This window comes from Hyperoodon ampullatus (assembly GCF_949752795.1).
Source record: "Hyperoodon ampullatus genome assembly, chromosome: 18".
In the NCBI taxonomy this organism is placed as follows: Eukaryota; Metazoa; Chordata; class Mammalia; order Artiodactyla; family Ziphiidae; genus Hyperoodon; species Hyperoodon ampullatus.
Genome location: NC_136931.1, coordinates 4,982,996 through 4,998,724, shown reverse-complemented (window position 1 = coordinate 4,998,724; position 15,729 = coordinate 4,982,996). Strand labels below are relative to the sequence as shown.

The 15,729-nt window shown below is 51.0% G+C and overlaps 1 protein-coding gene across 1 annotated transcript; it reads right to left on the bottom strand.

The window, feature by feature from the left end:
* Nucleotides 1-2,422: 2,422 nt before the first annotated feature.
* Nucleotides 2,423-14,226, bottom strand: KCNG4 (potassium voltage-gated channel modifier subfamily G member 4; the record flags this gene model as incomplete). The annotated part of the gene is made up of 2 exons (XM_079723781.1): nt 2,423-3,193; nt 13,486-14,226. 2 exons carry the CDS (start codon nt 14,224-14,226, stop codon nt 2,423-2,425), a joined length of 1,512 nt encoding a protein of 503 aa, XP_079579907.1.
* Between the last annotated feature and the right edge of the window lie 1,503 nt (nt 14,227-15,729).

Sequence of the window (15,729 nt, the reverse complement as noted above, 5' to 3'; positions counted from 1 at the left end):
AATGTTAGTGATGGGCTCACCTATTTTTCTTTTAGTTCTGGCACATTTTGTTCAGCTGACTGGTATGGGAAACAGAGGAAAACCAAGAGCCCTGGGTGGGAGCCAGTCACAGGATGGGCTGAGCCAGAGTGGGGAGTTATTGCCTCAGGCACGCAGCACAGAAAAGTCTCCAGAAGAAGGACCGATATGGGACCTGATGTGGGTCCCAGGCCTTGCCTGATCTGGGGTGAGCTTGCCCCCAGTGGGGGCCATGACTGAAATGGGGGAGGGTATCTAGAAATTTGCACATTCTTTTAAAAATCATTATTTGCAAGTGCTGCACCTTGGGATTCAGAGCTCTTCACCCACACAGCAGCCCTGAGGGTGTTCGTGAAACCCCAGCTGGAAAACCACAGACCTGGCCCAATGCCTGAAACTGACAGAGAGGGGCTAAAGTCACAGGAGGCTTTTCTAGGGGGTAGGGCTTTTCCTTGTGAGACTGGCCACCTTGCCACTATGCAAAGCGCCTATTTGGGGGAATAGCATGGGAAGGACTGGGGGGTGCCCTGCTGACTTTTGGGGAGTTAGAGGGACGGGGACATGTGCGCCTGTCAGCTGGGAGTGCACCCGGAGAAATCAAAGGGAACGAGGGCTCCCCACGAGATCAAGGCCAGCTTGAAGCTAGATGCTGATGTGGGTGCCCCCTGTGCCAGAGCCCCAGGCCACACTGACCCTGGCGTTGAGGTCAGGGGAAGGCGTGTGCCCAGCACATAGTAGGCCTGCACTAAATACTAGTGGAATGAATAAACAGCACGTTAAGTTGTCCCCGCTGATGAAATGCTAACACACTTACACATGAACTACATCAGATCCACAGGTCCACAGCCTTCTCTCCATCATCCATTTGCAACCCCGTGCTCTTTCTCAGCGGATTTACAGCCGACGGTGTGCAGCTGTGCCCGGCCGAATCACTGGTGGGAGGTGCCATCGAGGCCCCTCCCAGGTGTGCTCAGCTGGGGAACAAAAGATGAGACTCCAGGGCTGCCACCACCTTGTACGATTAATGCCGTGGAGGAGGCAGGCCCTCATAGCTTGCCTGACCTGCTCGACTGTTCCCTGTTCCCAGCTGGTCCTCCTGCAACCCATCCCATCATCATCATCATTCACACCTGCAGTCCGTTCACATCACCCCTTTCTCCAGCATCTGGAATATCTCCTCTCCATCTACCGAAATGTCCAAGTCCGCTACACAGCATCTCATCCCAGCCCACCTTTCCAGCTTCATCTCCCAAAACAGCCCAAACAGCCCTCCGCATTCAACCCCTTCCTGTGTCTCTGTGAAGCCCTCCGTGAGCCGACTGCCCAGAATGCACTGCTCTTTCCCCTCTGCTCAGGATGCACCGCTTTTATCTCTAATCACTTGGTCCTCCCTCTGCCTCCTACTCTGGATGCAAAGGGCCGGGTCTGTTCATGAATGAATGGATGAGCAAATGAATTCATTTAAATATCAGCCAAGGATGTCTATTCTCTGGCATCAAGGGGTCAGGGGAGGTGGAGAGCAGGCAAGGGGCAGATCCTAAGTCTGCCCTCGTTTCTACGCTGCATCTGTGGTGGCTTAGCTGAGAGTGGAAAGCCGAGGTCCCCGCAGAGCTGGAGGAACCAGCAGCAGGAATGCTTCCCTCAAGGGACAATGCAGTGCCCTGTGAGAGTTAGCCTCTGTCAAGGCCAAGGACTGGATAATTGGACGCTGTCTCACCAAGAGCCCAGGTGGCCAAGGAGGACCCGCCGTGCTGACAAGTGCCGCTCCTGTCCAGGTCCCAAGTGCGTCAGGAGGGGTGGCAGGCCACCATCCCCCACTGTGGGACTTAACGTGGAGGCCAGTTCTGCCTTCTCGGCTAAGAGCTTCCAGAGCTGGGGGGAGGCAGCTGCATTAGAAAAATGCCATTGGTGGTGTGAACAGTAGCAGAACTGACCCTGGCTAGAACCCCCAGTAGAGCTGGGTGGAGAGATCTGATCAGAAGGGTTTGCAGTGACTGAACCCTCCAGTTCCTGGCGGTGGGTTGGCCCACGAAAGAGGGTCTTTGGGGAGGAATGGAATTCTGTAGGCTTGGTTCTCTAGGTGTCTGGAAGCTAGCCTGGGCTGTTGAAGACTGCAGGGAAGGAAACGAGATTAAAGGGAGACAGACCTAACCCAGCAAGTGAACCTGCTTGTGCTCAGCGAGGGGCAGAGAGAGAGGAAACGGCAAGGGGCGTGGACGTCGTGGCCAGGACGGTCAAGAATCACCCAACCAAACATCTTTGGCCTCAAGCCCCTCCTAGCCCTGGGAGTGACCCCCAAGCTCTAGAAACACACCACTGGATGATGTAGGTGCTGGTGTTCTCCAGTTCATGTAAGCCGAGGGCGATGGGCTGAAGATCTGGAATATTCAGGGGGGATTTTGAGTTAAATGTATGCCATGGGCAAGGCAGGGCCCTCCAGGATCAGGTCTTTGACTTCATTTAAGAGTTCGCGTTCACTGGCCGGGGCCGCGCTCTGCAGGCGGCGGAAGCGAGCCTCCAGCTGCTGCTGCTGCTTCTTGAGCTCCAGGTAGGAGTGCGAGAAAATGTGAAAGATGGACGTGGCCGGGAAGGCCATGATGAGGATCCCGCTCAGGATGCTGCTGAGGGCCACCATCTGGCCCGGCACGCTGCTCGGGACCATGTCTCCGTAGCCCACTGTCGTCATGGAGATGACGGCCCACCAATAGGAGGCCGGGATACTGGTGAACTCCAGAACTCGCCCGGACTCATTCTCGGCCACGTAGACCAGAGGAGAGAAGAGGGTGATGGCTACGCAGAGGAAGAGGAGGAGCAGGCCGAACTCGCGCGTGCAGCGGCGCACCGTGAGCCCCAGCGTCTGCAGCCCTAGCGAGTGGCGGGCGAGGCGCATCACGTAGAAGACGCGCAGGGCCCGCAGCACGCGCAGCGCCAGCCCCACCTTCTCCAGGTACGAGCTCCGGCTCGGCCTCTCGCCGCCCTCCTGGGGCTCGTCGGACACCGCGAGGGACACGTAGTAGGGGGAGATGGCCAGGATGTCGATGATGTTGAGGGGCCCTTGGAAGAACTGGCACTTGTTCTGGGCCTGGACAAACCTCAGGCAGAACTCCAGGGAGAACCAGGCCACGCAGACGGTCTCCACGATGAAAATGTAGTAGCACTTCTGCGAGCACTCCCCCTGGAGAGGCGACAAAACGCAGGGTAGAGAGGGGACGGGCAGCAGCGTCGCAAATGGCGAAATAACCACACTGAAAAGCAATTCCATAGATCTGTAATGATACCGATATCGATTCCACATGCAGAGTCTCTATACTAAATATATATTCTCTCTATATTTTATATATTAAATATACATTAATAATATATTAACATGTACTAATATAGCCTATATTAATATTTATAATACACATCATAATATATTACTGTAATATATATTATATAATACATATCACAATATACTGATATATTAAGTATAGCATATATTAAACATTAAATATATATTCTTTGTATAGTATATGGTCTCTATATTCTATATATTATCTATCTATCTATCATTTATCTATATATCAATGGAGCCCTGTTGTAGACTCTTAGTCATCTACCAAAACCCCCTTTTTACATAGTTCTCAAGTTGTGGCTGTGCGCATGGCCAGTCAGCTAGATCAGAGACCACTTTTCCAGCCTCCCTTGCAGCTAAGCGTGACCACATAACTAAGCCCCCACCCACAGAATATAAACAGAGGTGATGCATGCCACCTCCAGTTCCAGGAGTTTAGTGTTGGCGTGAGTTCCTGCACACTCTTTCTCCCCTTCCTGTGAGCCAGGACAACCCAGATGGCCCTGCACCCCAGCTTAGAACCAGCAGATTGGACCAACGCCCTGGGAAGGATGAGCATCATGGTGGAAAAAATCTGGGTGTCGGAATGAGAGCTGCCCACTCGCCTCGGTCCCTCTTTATGAGAGAAACCAACTTCTACTGTGTTGAAAGCTGTTCTATCGTGAGGCCCCTTGGTTAGAGCAGCCAAGTTTCTCCTTTATGACATAAGCACCTCTTGTGTACCAGGCACTGCTCTGGTGCTGTCACTTAAGCCTCACAGTGATGCCGTGAGCAGGCAGTCGGCTTCATTTATGGCCCAGGAAATGGTCCTGAGCGCTGAGATAACTTGCCTGAGCTCACATTCATAGTAGATGGTCTCCCAGAGATTATGTGCTGTTTTCTAACTACTTTGCCCACCATCCCTCATTCATTCATCCAACAAAATTGCATGGAGGACTCACCTTGTGCCAGGTCCCATGCTAGACTCCGGAGGTAAAGGGCTAGAGAAGCAGACGTGGTCTCTGGGGGCTTGGAGCCTGGGGCCGGCAGAGAAGACACCGGCAACCCTGTGAGGCGGATTGCAACTATTTCCCTCCTGAGATCCCAGCCAGGTGGGGCTCCAGTGGGTTCTTCACTGTGTCATTCACACCCCTGCCCCTGCCCCCAACAGAGACTTCCGCTAGCCCCTCTGCTACTCAAAGTGTGCCCTGGAACCGAAAGCATCAGCCTCCCCTGGGAGCTTGTTACAAACACGGAATCTTGGGCTCCACGGCATCCCTGCGGATCCAGAATCTGCATTTTAACAATGATTTGTGTGCACAATAAGGTTGGAGAAGCTCTGGTCTAGTGCAGTGGTTCTCAGCCTTGACTGCACGTGTTAGAATCACCTGGAGGGGGCTTTGAAAAATACTGATGTCCAGGTCGGGATGCCGGAGATGCTAATTTACTTGATCGAGGTTTTAGCCTGAGCACTAGAATTTTCCAGAAGCCCCATCAATGATTCTCATGTGGAGCTAGAGTTGAGAACCTGACTCTAAATATTACATCTACATCTCCATCTCTATCTGCATCTATCTCTATATTGTCTCCATCTGTGTCTATATCTCTATCATCTGTATCTTATGACGGATGAGTGAACCAATGACCAAAGCCAGTTGATGGAGTGAAAAGCAAGATGTTGACAAGTGCAGTTTTCTTTGGATTAAAAACCTCTGACGTGGAAAAAGAAATTATTTCCAGTGCCTGGGCTCACGGGAATACTAAACGGAAATAATCTTTTTGTCTGGCCTTTGAAGAAAGAAACAGGCTGGACCGTCCTGATCTCTATTTGCCGATCCAGTGTTGGGTAGCTCTCTCCCCTGGTTCTCTGCCTCGGGAGGGTTGAGACAAATGGAAATGACGCAGGTAAAGAAGTTAGCAGGCTGCTGCATCTGCAGGTACATGAAACATTGTAGCTACCCGTATGAGATGATTCACTAGTTGCAGACATAGCCTGCCTGGTCTGTTTAAGGGTAACTATCCTTCTCCTATCCTGGATTTTACAGGAGGCTGAGGAAATTCTCCAACACACTAGAGGTCTTTGCCATGACTGCCTGGGGTTTGCTTCAGGATTCTGGAAGGCTCAGGAGTTTTGGATCCTGATTCCTCAGTCCTGCTACAAACTTCCTGTGTGACTTTTCCATGGTCACTGCCACTCTCTGTGCTTTAGTTTCTGATGAAGAGGGTGGAACAGAATCAGTATTTCTCAAAGCTGATTCATAAGCCCTGCATCAGAGTGCCCCAGAGTGCTTGTTACAAATGTGGATTCTGAGGCCCCCATCACAAATCAAAGCCCTGGAGTGAGGCCCAGGAATCTGCTTTTTGGCAAGGCCTCCTGTTGACTCAGAGGCACCTGGAAGTTTTTCAGCCTCTGGGCCAGATTCTCTCGATAAGGCCTCTTTCATCACTGACATTCTGGGAGTTTTTTTCTTTGGTGTAAGAGCCTTGTGTGGCCTGGGAATAGTCTTCCCAGACCAGTGACCCAATAGCTCAGGAAGGTGACTCCTGGGAGGCAGAGGAGGCCCTGTGGGTCCTTCCTCCCTTTGCCTCTGGTGCTGGCTTTTGGATGTTCCAGGCATGCACCACCCACCTCCCACCGGCCACCTCCCTGCCCTGCAACACGTGCTCTGCCGAGTCACCCCCTGCATTGCTGCTCCGCTCTGCAGCCTAAACCAACCTCCCAGCAATGGTCCTCAGAGAAATGCCCTGTTAGCGGCCAGCATTGCAATGGCAGGGGTTTATGGGGTTCGAGCTGCGAAAATAATTCCCAGGCCAGGCAATATTTGAAGAAAACTAGAATGGAAGGAAAGAAAAAAGTCACCCTCTCTCTGAGGAAGTTTCTGTTTGTATTCTGTAGGTAGGATGAACAACTCATCCTGGTTTGCCCAGAACTTTCCAGGTTGAGCAACAGACAATCCCAGGTCACCAGAACTTCCCCTCAGTCCTGGGCAAACCGGGATGCTTGGTCACCCCCCTGAGGGGCTTGTCACCGCGAATGAGGCGTGCTCTGATTCCTTCCTGCAATGAAGAGAAACATGACCCGCCCCAGGAAGGCCGGAGGGGTGAACGGTGTGAGAGCATGGATGAATGTCACAGAGGGATGTGGGGCTATGTTTCCATCCAGGTGAAGTCCAAGAGCGGGCAAAACTCACCTGAGGTGGACAGAATCACCAAAAGAGTGGCTGCCTCTGGATGGGGTAGAGAAGACCACAAACGGACCTGAAAGAACATTCTGGGGTGATGGGAATATTCCATATTAAACAGGGCTGTGGGTGTGCCCCATTTGTTACATTAGACAGCTAAGACTTGTGCATTTCAGTGTATGTAAATTTCACCCATAAAACTAAAATAAAATGAATGATCATGGTGCTAAATGATTGGGGGTGGGAGGGGGTGGAGAGAGAGAGAGAACCAGAATGGCAGACTGTGGACAATCGTGAAAGCTGAGACATGGGTACTTACTGGGGGTTCATTAGATTATTCTATTTACTTTGTAAATGCTCCAAATTTTCCATCCGGAAAAGATTTTTTGTTTTTGCTTTTGTTTTTAAATCAGAGTTGGAAATCAACACCACAATGAGATACCACTCCACACTCACTAGGATGGCTGTGATTATAAGGACAAAAAATAACAAGTGTTAGGAAAAGGGGATTAAGTGGTACAGACTACTAGGTATAGAATAAATAAGATACAAGGATGTAATGTACAGCACAGGGAATACAGCCAGTATTTTATAATATCTTTAAATAGAGTATAAGATACAAAAATATTGAATCACTCTGTTGTATACCTGAAACTAATATGATACAGTAAACCAACAATAAGAAAAACAAGTGTTGGTGAGGATGTCGAGAAATTGGAACCTCCCAGACATTGCTGGTGGGAATGTAGATTGGTACAGCCGCTGTGGAAAACAGGTGGGCGGTCCCTCAGAAAACTTAAACATACATTTGCTATATGACCAAGCAATTCCGCTCCTAAGTATATACCTGAAGGAACTGAAAGCACACATCCACACAAAAACTTGTCCATGAAGGTCTGCAACAGTGTGATTGATAACAGCCAACAAGTGGAGACAAGCTAAATGCCCACCAACGGATGAATGAATAAACAAAATATGATCTCTCTATATGTTGGAATATTATTCAGCCATAAAAAGGAAGTCCTGACATGTGCTACAAAGCAGATGAGCCTTGAAAACCTTATGCTCAGTGAAAGAAGCCAACATAAAGACCATATGTTGTATGATTCCATATCTATAAAAGGCCCAGAAAAGGCAAATTCATGAAGATAGAAAGTATGTTCGCAGTTGCCTGGGGCTGGTGGGATGGGGGCGGGGAGGGGATGGGGAATAATTGGAAGTGTGTGCAGTGTTGCTTTTTAGGATGATGAAAACGTTATGGAATTAGTGGGGATGGTTGCATTACTGTATACTAAAAATCACTGATTTGTGCACTTGAATATTTGAGGGTATGAATTATATCTTAATAAAAAAGAACCTCGAGTTTGAGTCTGAGTGGCCAAGTCAGTCTGGGTGAGGCAGGGAGTGAGGTCCGCAGCCTTGCCCCATCCTTTCCTGAAGCTCCAAAGCAGAGCTACTCTGAAGGGCTCTGGGGTCAGAGGGAGGCCAGGGCTTTCTGAAGACAAAGCCATTGTCCCTGAGGGACCATCTGGACAGGCTGTCCAGCAGATGGCTGCAGGTGCAGCTAGGGCCAGTTCTAGAAGTTCCATCTGGGAGGGACTCAGGGCCAAAGTCTTGACCTTGGAGCCTCCCCCGCACCCTCTGTCTCTCTCACAGCAATGCCTGCCATCTCCCTCTTTGGGAATGAGGCCAGAATCGGCCACGTCTTACCTGCTTAGCTCAGTGCTGGTCCCACTGCCCCATTCAGCAGTTCCACCCAGTTCCCTCCCTCTCCTTCCTCCTGGCTGTGAAATCATTTGTGCCTCTGGCGCTGGCCTCGGTCCTCGCCCTCCGGGTACCTGGTGGTGCTGACTCATGCCTCTCCCCGAGAGCCAGGTCTCTCTGCCATCCTCCCCTCATTCGGGCCCCTTCCACGATCCTCTCCCTTGTTGCCCTCGCCTTGAGCCGCCGTCCCTCCTCCCCAGCCCTGCCCCTACCCTTGGCTCCCTCGTCCTAGCCGCCCGGACTCCCCAACCCTGGCACATGGGGGCTCTGAGGGGGGGTGGTGCTAGGAATTGGACGCACAGAGACCACGGGAGCATGGTGAGGTGGGAGGGACAGCATGAAGTATGTATACTCAGGAAAGGGGGGCCCATCCAGGAAATGGGGACTAGTGCTTGTTGGCTGGGATATAGGGAGACCCAGCAGGGGGCAGGGAACTCCCCCGCCAAACTCCCAAAACAGGTTAAGAAGAATTCCGTAAAGCCATTACCAAATGTCACTGAACACAGAGAAGCTACAGAGCAGGCAGTTCTCTATGGAGCTGATCCATGATCCAAGAAAGGGCCAGGTAGGAGGAGACACTGGCTCCAAAACGAGACTTTTTTTTTTTTTTTGCAGTACGCGGGCCTCTCACTGTTGTGGCCTCTCCCGTTGCAGAGCACAGGCTCCGGACGTGCAGGCTCAGCGGCCATGGCTCACGGGCCCAGCCGCTCCGCAGCATGTGGGATCTTCCCGGACCGGGGCACGAACCCGTGTCCCCTGCATCGGCAGGCAGACTCTCAACCACTGCGCTCCCAGGGAAGCCCCAGCACGAGACCTTTTATCAAAGGCGGGGAGGAGTGGGAGGGAATTACAGCCCCAAAGGTGAGCTGCACCCGCGCCAGGAGGGAATTGTTACATCAAGGGCCCCCAGTGGCTCCACCAGGTCTTTAAAAGTCTCTCTGTAAAAAAAAAAATATCTCTCTGTGCTTTTCTTCCTTCCCCATCCCAGCGAGATGCGGAAAGCCCAGCACAGGGCACAAGGGGGCGGGGGAAGCGGAGCCCCGCCATCCCACCCCCAGCCGCACCGAGGCTCTGCTCCCATCCAGTGCACTTTGCACAGATGCAATCCAGAGTGCGTCCCTTCGCAGCATCCCCGAAGTCCCAAGCAAACCTCTGCGCAGAAGTAGAAGCTAGAACAGGAGGGGATGTGAGAGCATGTGCCTGTGCTTGTCCCCAGGGGTCCCACGGAGCCGGGAGAGAGTTTGAGGAACAAAGCGGATGCACAGGCGGGAGGGGCATGAGCGAATCCCCAAGGTGGGTAAAAAGAGCCAGTGCTGGCTCTGTGCCGGCACATCATAAATAGACCGCCAGTCCTGTTGCCTCCCTCTGAGCAGGTGCCGTCATTATCCTCATTTATAGGTGAGGAAATAGAGGCATAGAGAAACAGAGTGACTCGTCCGAGGGCAGAGCCAGGTAGCAGCAGTAAGGAGGAAGAAAAAGGTCAAGAGAAAAGGACCATGTGTTCAGCGGTAGCAGCCTGGTGACCTTCTGACTCCCCCAGAGGGGGGACAAGGTGCTCTGACCAGCAGAGAGGCCAGGCAAGGGCTACAAGGAAAGGGTGCTAGGGCTAAATGGCAGGGGTGACAGCCCTGGTAGAGGACTCGGGTGGAGGGAAGCAAAGAACCTGAGGAATCCATCACTGGGTGGATGGATAAACACATTGTGGCATTTACAGACAGTGGAATATTACTCAGCCCTAAAAAGGAATGAAGTACTGACATAGGCTACAACACGGATGAACCTTGAACACATTATGTGGAGTGAATGAAGACAGAAACAAAAGGCCACATATTGTATGATTCCATTATATGAAGTGTCTGGAATAGGGACACAGAGACGGAAAGCAGACTGGTGGTTGCCAGGGGCTGAGGGTGGGGGTGGGGAGCAGCTGCCTGATTGGTCCAGGGTTTTCTTTTGGAAATGTACTGGAACTTGATAGAGGTGTTGGCTGCACAACCTTAAGAATGTGCTAAATGCCACTGAATTGTTCACTTTAAGATGGTTAATTTTATGTTTTGTGAATTTCACCTCAATTTAAAAAATGGAGCTGGGATGCTCAGGATATAAGCTCCAAGAAAGTGAGAAACTTGTCTTATCTGCAGCATCTAGAAGAATAGACTTAGTAGGCACTCCGTGACTGTTGATGAATGAATAAAAGGATAAATGTGGTGACTTCCTGTTAACTAGTACCTGATAAGTGAATAATGATGATGACTAACATTTTTTGAGCACTTCCTGTGTGTCGGCTTTGTTCCAATCACTTTACACGAATTACTCTTTTAATCCTCACCATAACCCCCTGAGGAAAGGGCTAATAGCATCCCCATTTTACAGATAAGGAAACTGAGGCTCAAAGAAGTTAAGTGACTTTTGTGAGATCATTGAGTTCATGAGGGATGAGGCCAAGATTCAAACCCAGGGCTTCGGCACTCAGAACCATTACCCTGGACAGAGAAGCACTTCACAAAGTCCAGATGCCTTAGAAATGCTAAGTGCCATTGAGGCTGAGGGTCTAGCCTACAGGTAGAGGGCCGAGCATCGGAAGAAGGGGTGCAAGGGGTCAGGTTTTAGAGCCAAGCAGAGGTGAGCTCAAATCTTGGCTCCGCCACTTACTAACTTTGAACTTAGGAAAGTGATAAAAAGCTTCCCTGAGCCTCAGTTTCCTCATCTGTAAAATGGGGGTAGAAGTGGTATTCACTTCCCAAAGCTGTTACAAGGATTAAGTCCATCCTGTCAAATGCCAGCCTCCTGAAGGGCACATAATAAGCATCAGTTCTCTCATCCCTTCTGGGATGAGCTCCCCCAGGGAACCCAACAGAGTCTGAATGCTTCTAGAGGTGCTTAGGCACTTGGCTTGGTCTTTCCTATCCACAATGCCTCCTGCTTCTCCATTTTAATTTGCAATCTCGGGCACAGACCTTGCACCCCAACTGCCAAGTTTACTCAAGGGATGTTGCTGTAAGAAGCTAGAAGAATTAAGGGCAAGGAAAATGCTTTCTTCACAGGTGTGCTAATTCTCCAACCCTGCGTGACACCTCTTCCGTGTCTGATGGAGGTGTTCTGCAAGTCACATCCCCTCAGGATGACTTGAACCCTCACGCCTCTTGGGCACTTCCTGTCCCCAGAAGTAGCTGTCCAGCTTTGCAGTCGGTGCTGAATCGCTGCTTTCAGACTGATGTCCCAGAGGACAAATACGAAATACCAGGCACGTGTGGCCGGGAAAGAACATCATCTTTTTATGTAAATGTAAGGGCGCAGTTTGAAAGAACGAAGCCCGCCTGGTCCTCAGCCTCCAGGTTCTCTGAATTACCATCGAAATAGACACACATTTTTTTGGAGGGCTGCATCTCCCAGCCCCTCTCTGAACAGAGCACCCAGGGGTGGCTTCACAGTTGCACAGAGGTTGCAACTGGACCGGGGGAATCACCTCCCTTGTCCCACGAGTAGAAATGGCTGCCTGATTCCCCGGTTCTGCGGGCCTCTTACCCACCTCTGATTTACTTTTCCAAGTCCCTGTTACACCAACCTGTGTTCATACCCTGCGTAATTTTCAAAGCATCGGGCTTTGAAAAGAGCTTGTGCCTGTGCACAGTCTAAATCCTGGCGCCCTGAAAATCCATCCCTAAGGGGAACAGGCTTGTGGAAAATCCAGGGGTCCTTCCTCAGCAACGGGGATCAAGGGCACCCTTAGGGGACAGGGGACAGAAGCCCCTTACTTTGTCCTAATCTTTTTATTGCAGCGTCCACATGTAAATATTTCTGTGAACGAGCAGGCTATTAAATTACATGATTTCGTGCTAAAGAATGAAAAAAATGCCTACAATTAGAGCTATAGTCCTCTCTGTGGGGAGAAAGCTGTTCGAAACTCAAAACATTTTGGTTGGTTTTCTTTAGGACAAAATATTAATAGGTTGAACAAGATACATTTTATCCAGCAAAAATTTATTGAGAGCCTACTCCGGGTGTGAAGCACTGGCTAGTTCTCCATCTAAGTCCTCTCTATCTGGAAAGTTCTCTGATCCTCCCTGGGATATATGTTTAAGAGAAGGGAACTTAGGTCAACTGACACCAGTTATAAACCATATACAGCCTGCACTGCCTTATGTATACATTTTATTTATCGGCTCTCTCTCTGCTATAACGTAAGCTCCATAAGTTAGGTGATGGGGAGCCATGGAGGATTATAGAGCAACATTTTCACTTAGGAAACAATCCAGTTCTCAGTTTGAAGCTCTCCAATAACCTTCCCAACAAAATGTTAGATTCTTATCTCATTTCTCAGACCATCTGGCCCCCTGGGGGGTGTGGGCAGCTCTCCCACAGCTTCCCAGAAAGAGAGGGCAGGAGTGGGCAAGCAAATGTTTCTGCCCTGGCCTCCTGCGGCAGGGTCACTTCCAAATCAACTCATCTGTGAGTTCCCCATCTGGTGGGACTGATTGGGAGGCTCAGGAACAAGGGCCAGAGGCTCTGCTGTCATTGGCATCTTCACTCGGTTACTCCAAGGAAGCTAAGTGGCCTGAGCCTCAGTTTATTCATCTGACAATGGAGCTGAGATGCCCACGAGAAGGTTGGCTTAAGAAGGTAGGGAATCTGGTCCTGGTCTAGTGCCTGGCACAGAGTAGCTGCTCAGTTAACATGCAATGGGTGCATGGACTGTGTGCACCTTCATAGTGATGTCAGCCGTCTTACGGAGGAGGCAACTGAGGCTCAGAGAGGTGGAGCAATTCGCCAGTGGTCACAGAGCCAGGAGAGGCCGGGCTGGGCCAGCTCAGCCCACTAAGACCACGGTGTCTTTGTCAATGCCTGGCGCTCTCTATCAGAGGCAGGGCCCCTCATGACTTTCATGGGTGCCCTTTATGTGCTTCCTTCTTCAAAACAAAATGTATAAAATTATCTTTTACCACTGCATTGGTGTGAAAATGAGTACAACTCACACTGGGTCCTATTCATTTCTTTCTCTTTTTTTTTGGCTGTGTGGCATGTGGGATCTTAGTTCTCCGACCAGGGATTGAACCCACGCCCGCTGCATTGAAAGGGCAGAGTCTTAACCACTGGACCGCCAGGGAAGTCCCTCTTTGTTTCTTGTTTGCAACGCTATTAAACGTTTTCGTGGGCCCTCAGTGCCGCGGGTCCCGGGCACCACACCCGAGAGAGAGATGGAACACTCACCTTGTTCTCCTCCGCCCTCAGGTCCGGCATGGTGCTAACGCACAGGCTGACGGCCATGGCGGCCACGAAGAGGATGGACAGACACGCAAAGACCTTTCCGGGGAGCCCCGACTGCGGGTTCTCCACCACGTCCCGCAGCCGGTTCATGAAGAGTGCCCAGCGGGACGTGTGCACGGCGGGGCGGCAGGCTGCCCGCCCCTGCAGCGTCTCCTCCGTGCGCAGCTCGGCCACTTCGTCCAGCTTCCTCAGCAGTGTCTGCAGGCAGCACGTCTCCAGATTGGCTTCTTCGATCCCCCAGTAGGTCAGCTCCTCCTGGAAGGACAGCACGCACATCTCCTGGAGCAGGACCAGCTTGCCTGCCGCCAGGAAGCTCATGATCACCCCGAAGGCGCTGGGGCTGCGGTCAAAGAAGAACTCTTGGTTATCCTCGTCGTAATCGTCGCAGAGCTGCGCGATCTCCTCGTGGCTCCGGCAGAAGCGGAGTTTGCTCAGGCGGCTCAGCGGAAACTCGTCCAGCGTGCTCCACGGAAGGAGGTACCGCTTGCCGCCCACGTTGACCAGCATCTCCTTCTTCAGGTCCGCCGTCCAGGAGGCGTCCTGCGCTCCCAGCTTCCGGGCCCTGCGGTAGTAAATGCCCTTGATGGACGGGGGCTCCACGGGGCGTGTCAAGAACTGACTCAAAGGGCCGCAGGAGCCAAGGTGATGGTGTCCGGGATGCAGGCCCCTGTCTCTGGAAGGCATGGGTATCACCGGACACGTCCTGGTGCCGGAAAGGGACAAGAGCAAGAGAACGGGGGAGACATCAGTCTCTGGGCAGAGTCCTAGACAGCATCTCCTCATGTCTGCTTTCCTGCAACTGCACCTGCATCACTTATTCTTTTAATCTTCCATCCAACACAGATTTACCGAGCACCTACTACTATGCGCTTGGGATCTATCAGTAAACAAAAAGAGATGATGATGACATCCCTTCCCTGATAGAGCATTTATTTATATCTCAGAAGAATCTCCCTGGAACAGCTGTGTCACTTTCAGGCTGTGTAGTCTTGGACATGTAGCTTAACCTCTCTGATCTCAGCATCATTATGGCAATGACAAGACTCGTCCCAACTTTGCAAAGTACGATTGTTGAAAACAGAGCTTAGGGTGTAAAACTTTGCCAAGTTCACTGCTAGGTTGCGATCCCTTATGGACTGCCACCCCAGGTAGGTTTCTCAGCCTCTCTCAGCCCTTTGCTTCATCTGCACAGCTAGGGTAGTTTGAGTGCCCACCTCACTGGACACAGTGAGGGTTATGTGCAGTAATACACGTGACGTGTATATTAAGAACACTTCTAGACGCTTCTGACATGGCAGGCACTGACCCACATGACTCTCTTATGTTAACTCATCTCAACAACCCCATGAGGTAGACATTAGTACACCCATTCTACAGATGAGGAAATTGAGGCCCAGAAAAGTTAAGTAACGAGGAACTGTATGTGGCACAGTGTCTGACTCCCAGGAGAAGCTCCACAACGATCACCTGAGCCCTCTTATTTGCTTTCCCACTTAGAGGACTTTGCTATCAATGAGAGCACTCCTCCGTGTTCATTGGGTGCTTTCCTCAGCCACCTTGCTGTGTGACCTTGAGTCAGTTACTCCCCCGCTCTGGGCCTCGGTCTCGTTATCTGTGAAATGAAGGGGCCTCTAATGCTGTCTCCATTTCAGACCTATTTGGGATGCTTGACTTACAGGGAAGGGTTTTAGATTTAGCCCATGCATTAAAGGAAATCATTACCACAATATTTCTCATCCTCAGCCTCCCGCAACTGTTTCCTGTGCTATTCATTCTAGCCAGAGCTGTTTCCAAAGCATCCATAACCTTACATTCCAAGATGCACTCCAATCAAGAGAAAAACTCATCAGCTGAATGGAAATAAAAGTTCCTCTCAATTTCAGAGCCAGATGGGTTCCAGCAGACAGCGAAGAGTTGAATCACAGCCGATGCATTTCACACTTGCTCGCCACACAATAGCCTGTTATTCTGCGTGCATTACTTCGTTTACAATGTACGGCCAGAGAACGATGAGCAGCCTGCAGAAAGAAGAGTATTTTGAAATCAGGGGAGCTGCTTCCCAAGCGTTCTTGTTTTCCAGGTGAAAAGACACAGAGCCAGAGAGCTGAAGTGACTCATCCAAGGTCACACAGCGAGTGCCAGTGCAACCAGGGACTCTGTCTCCCAGCTGGGGGCTCTTCCTAGAAC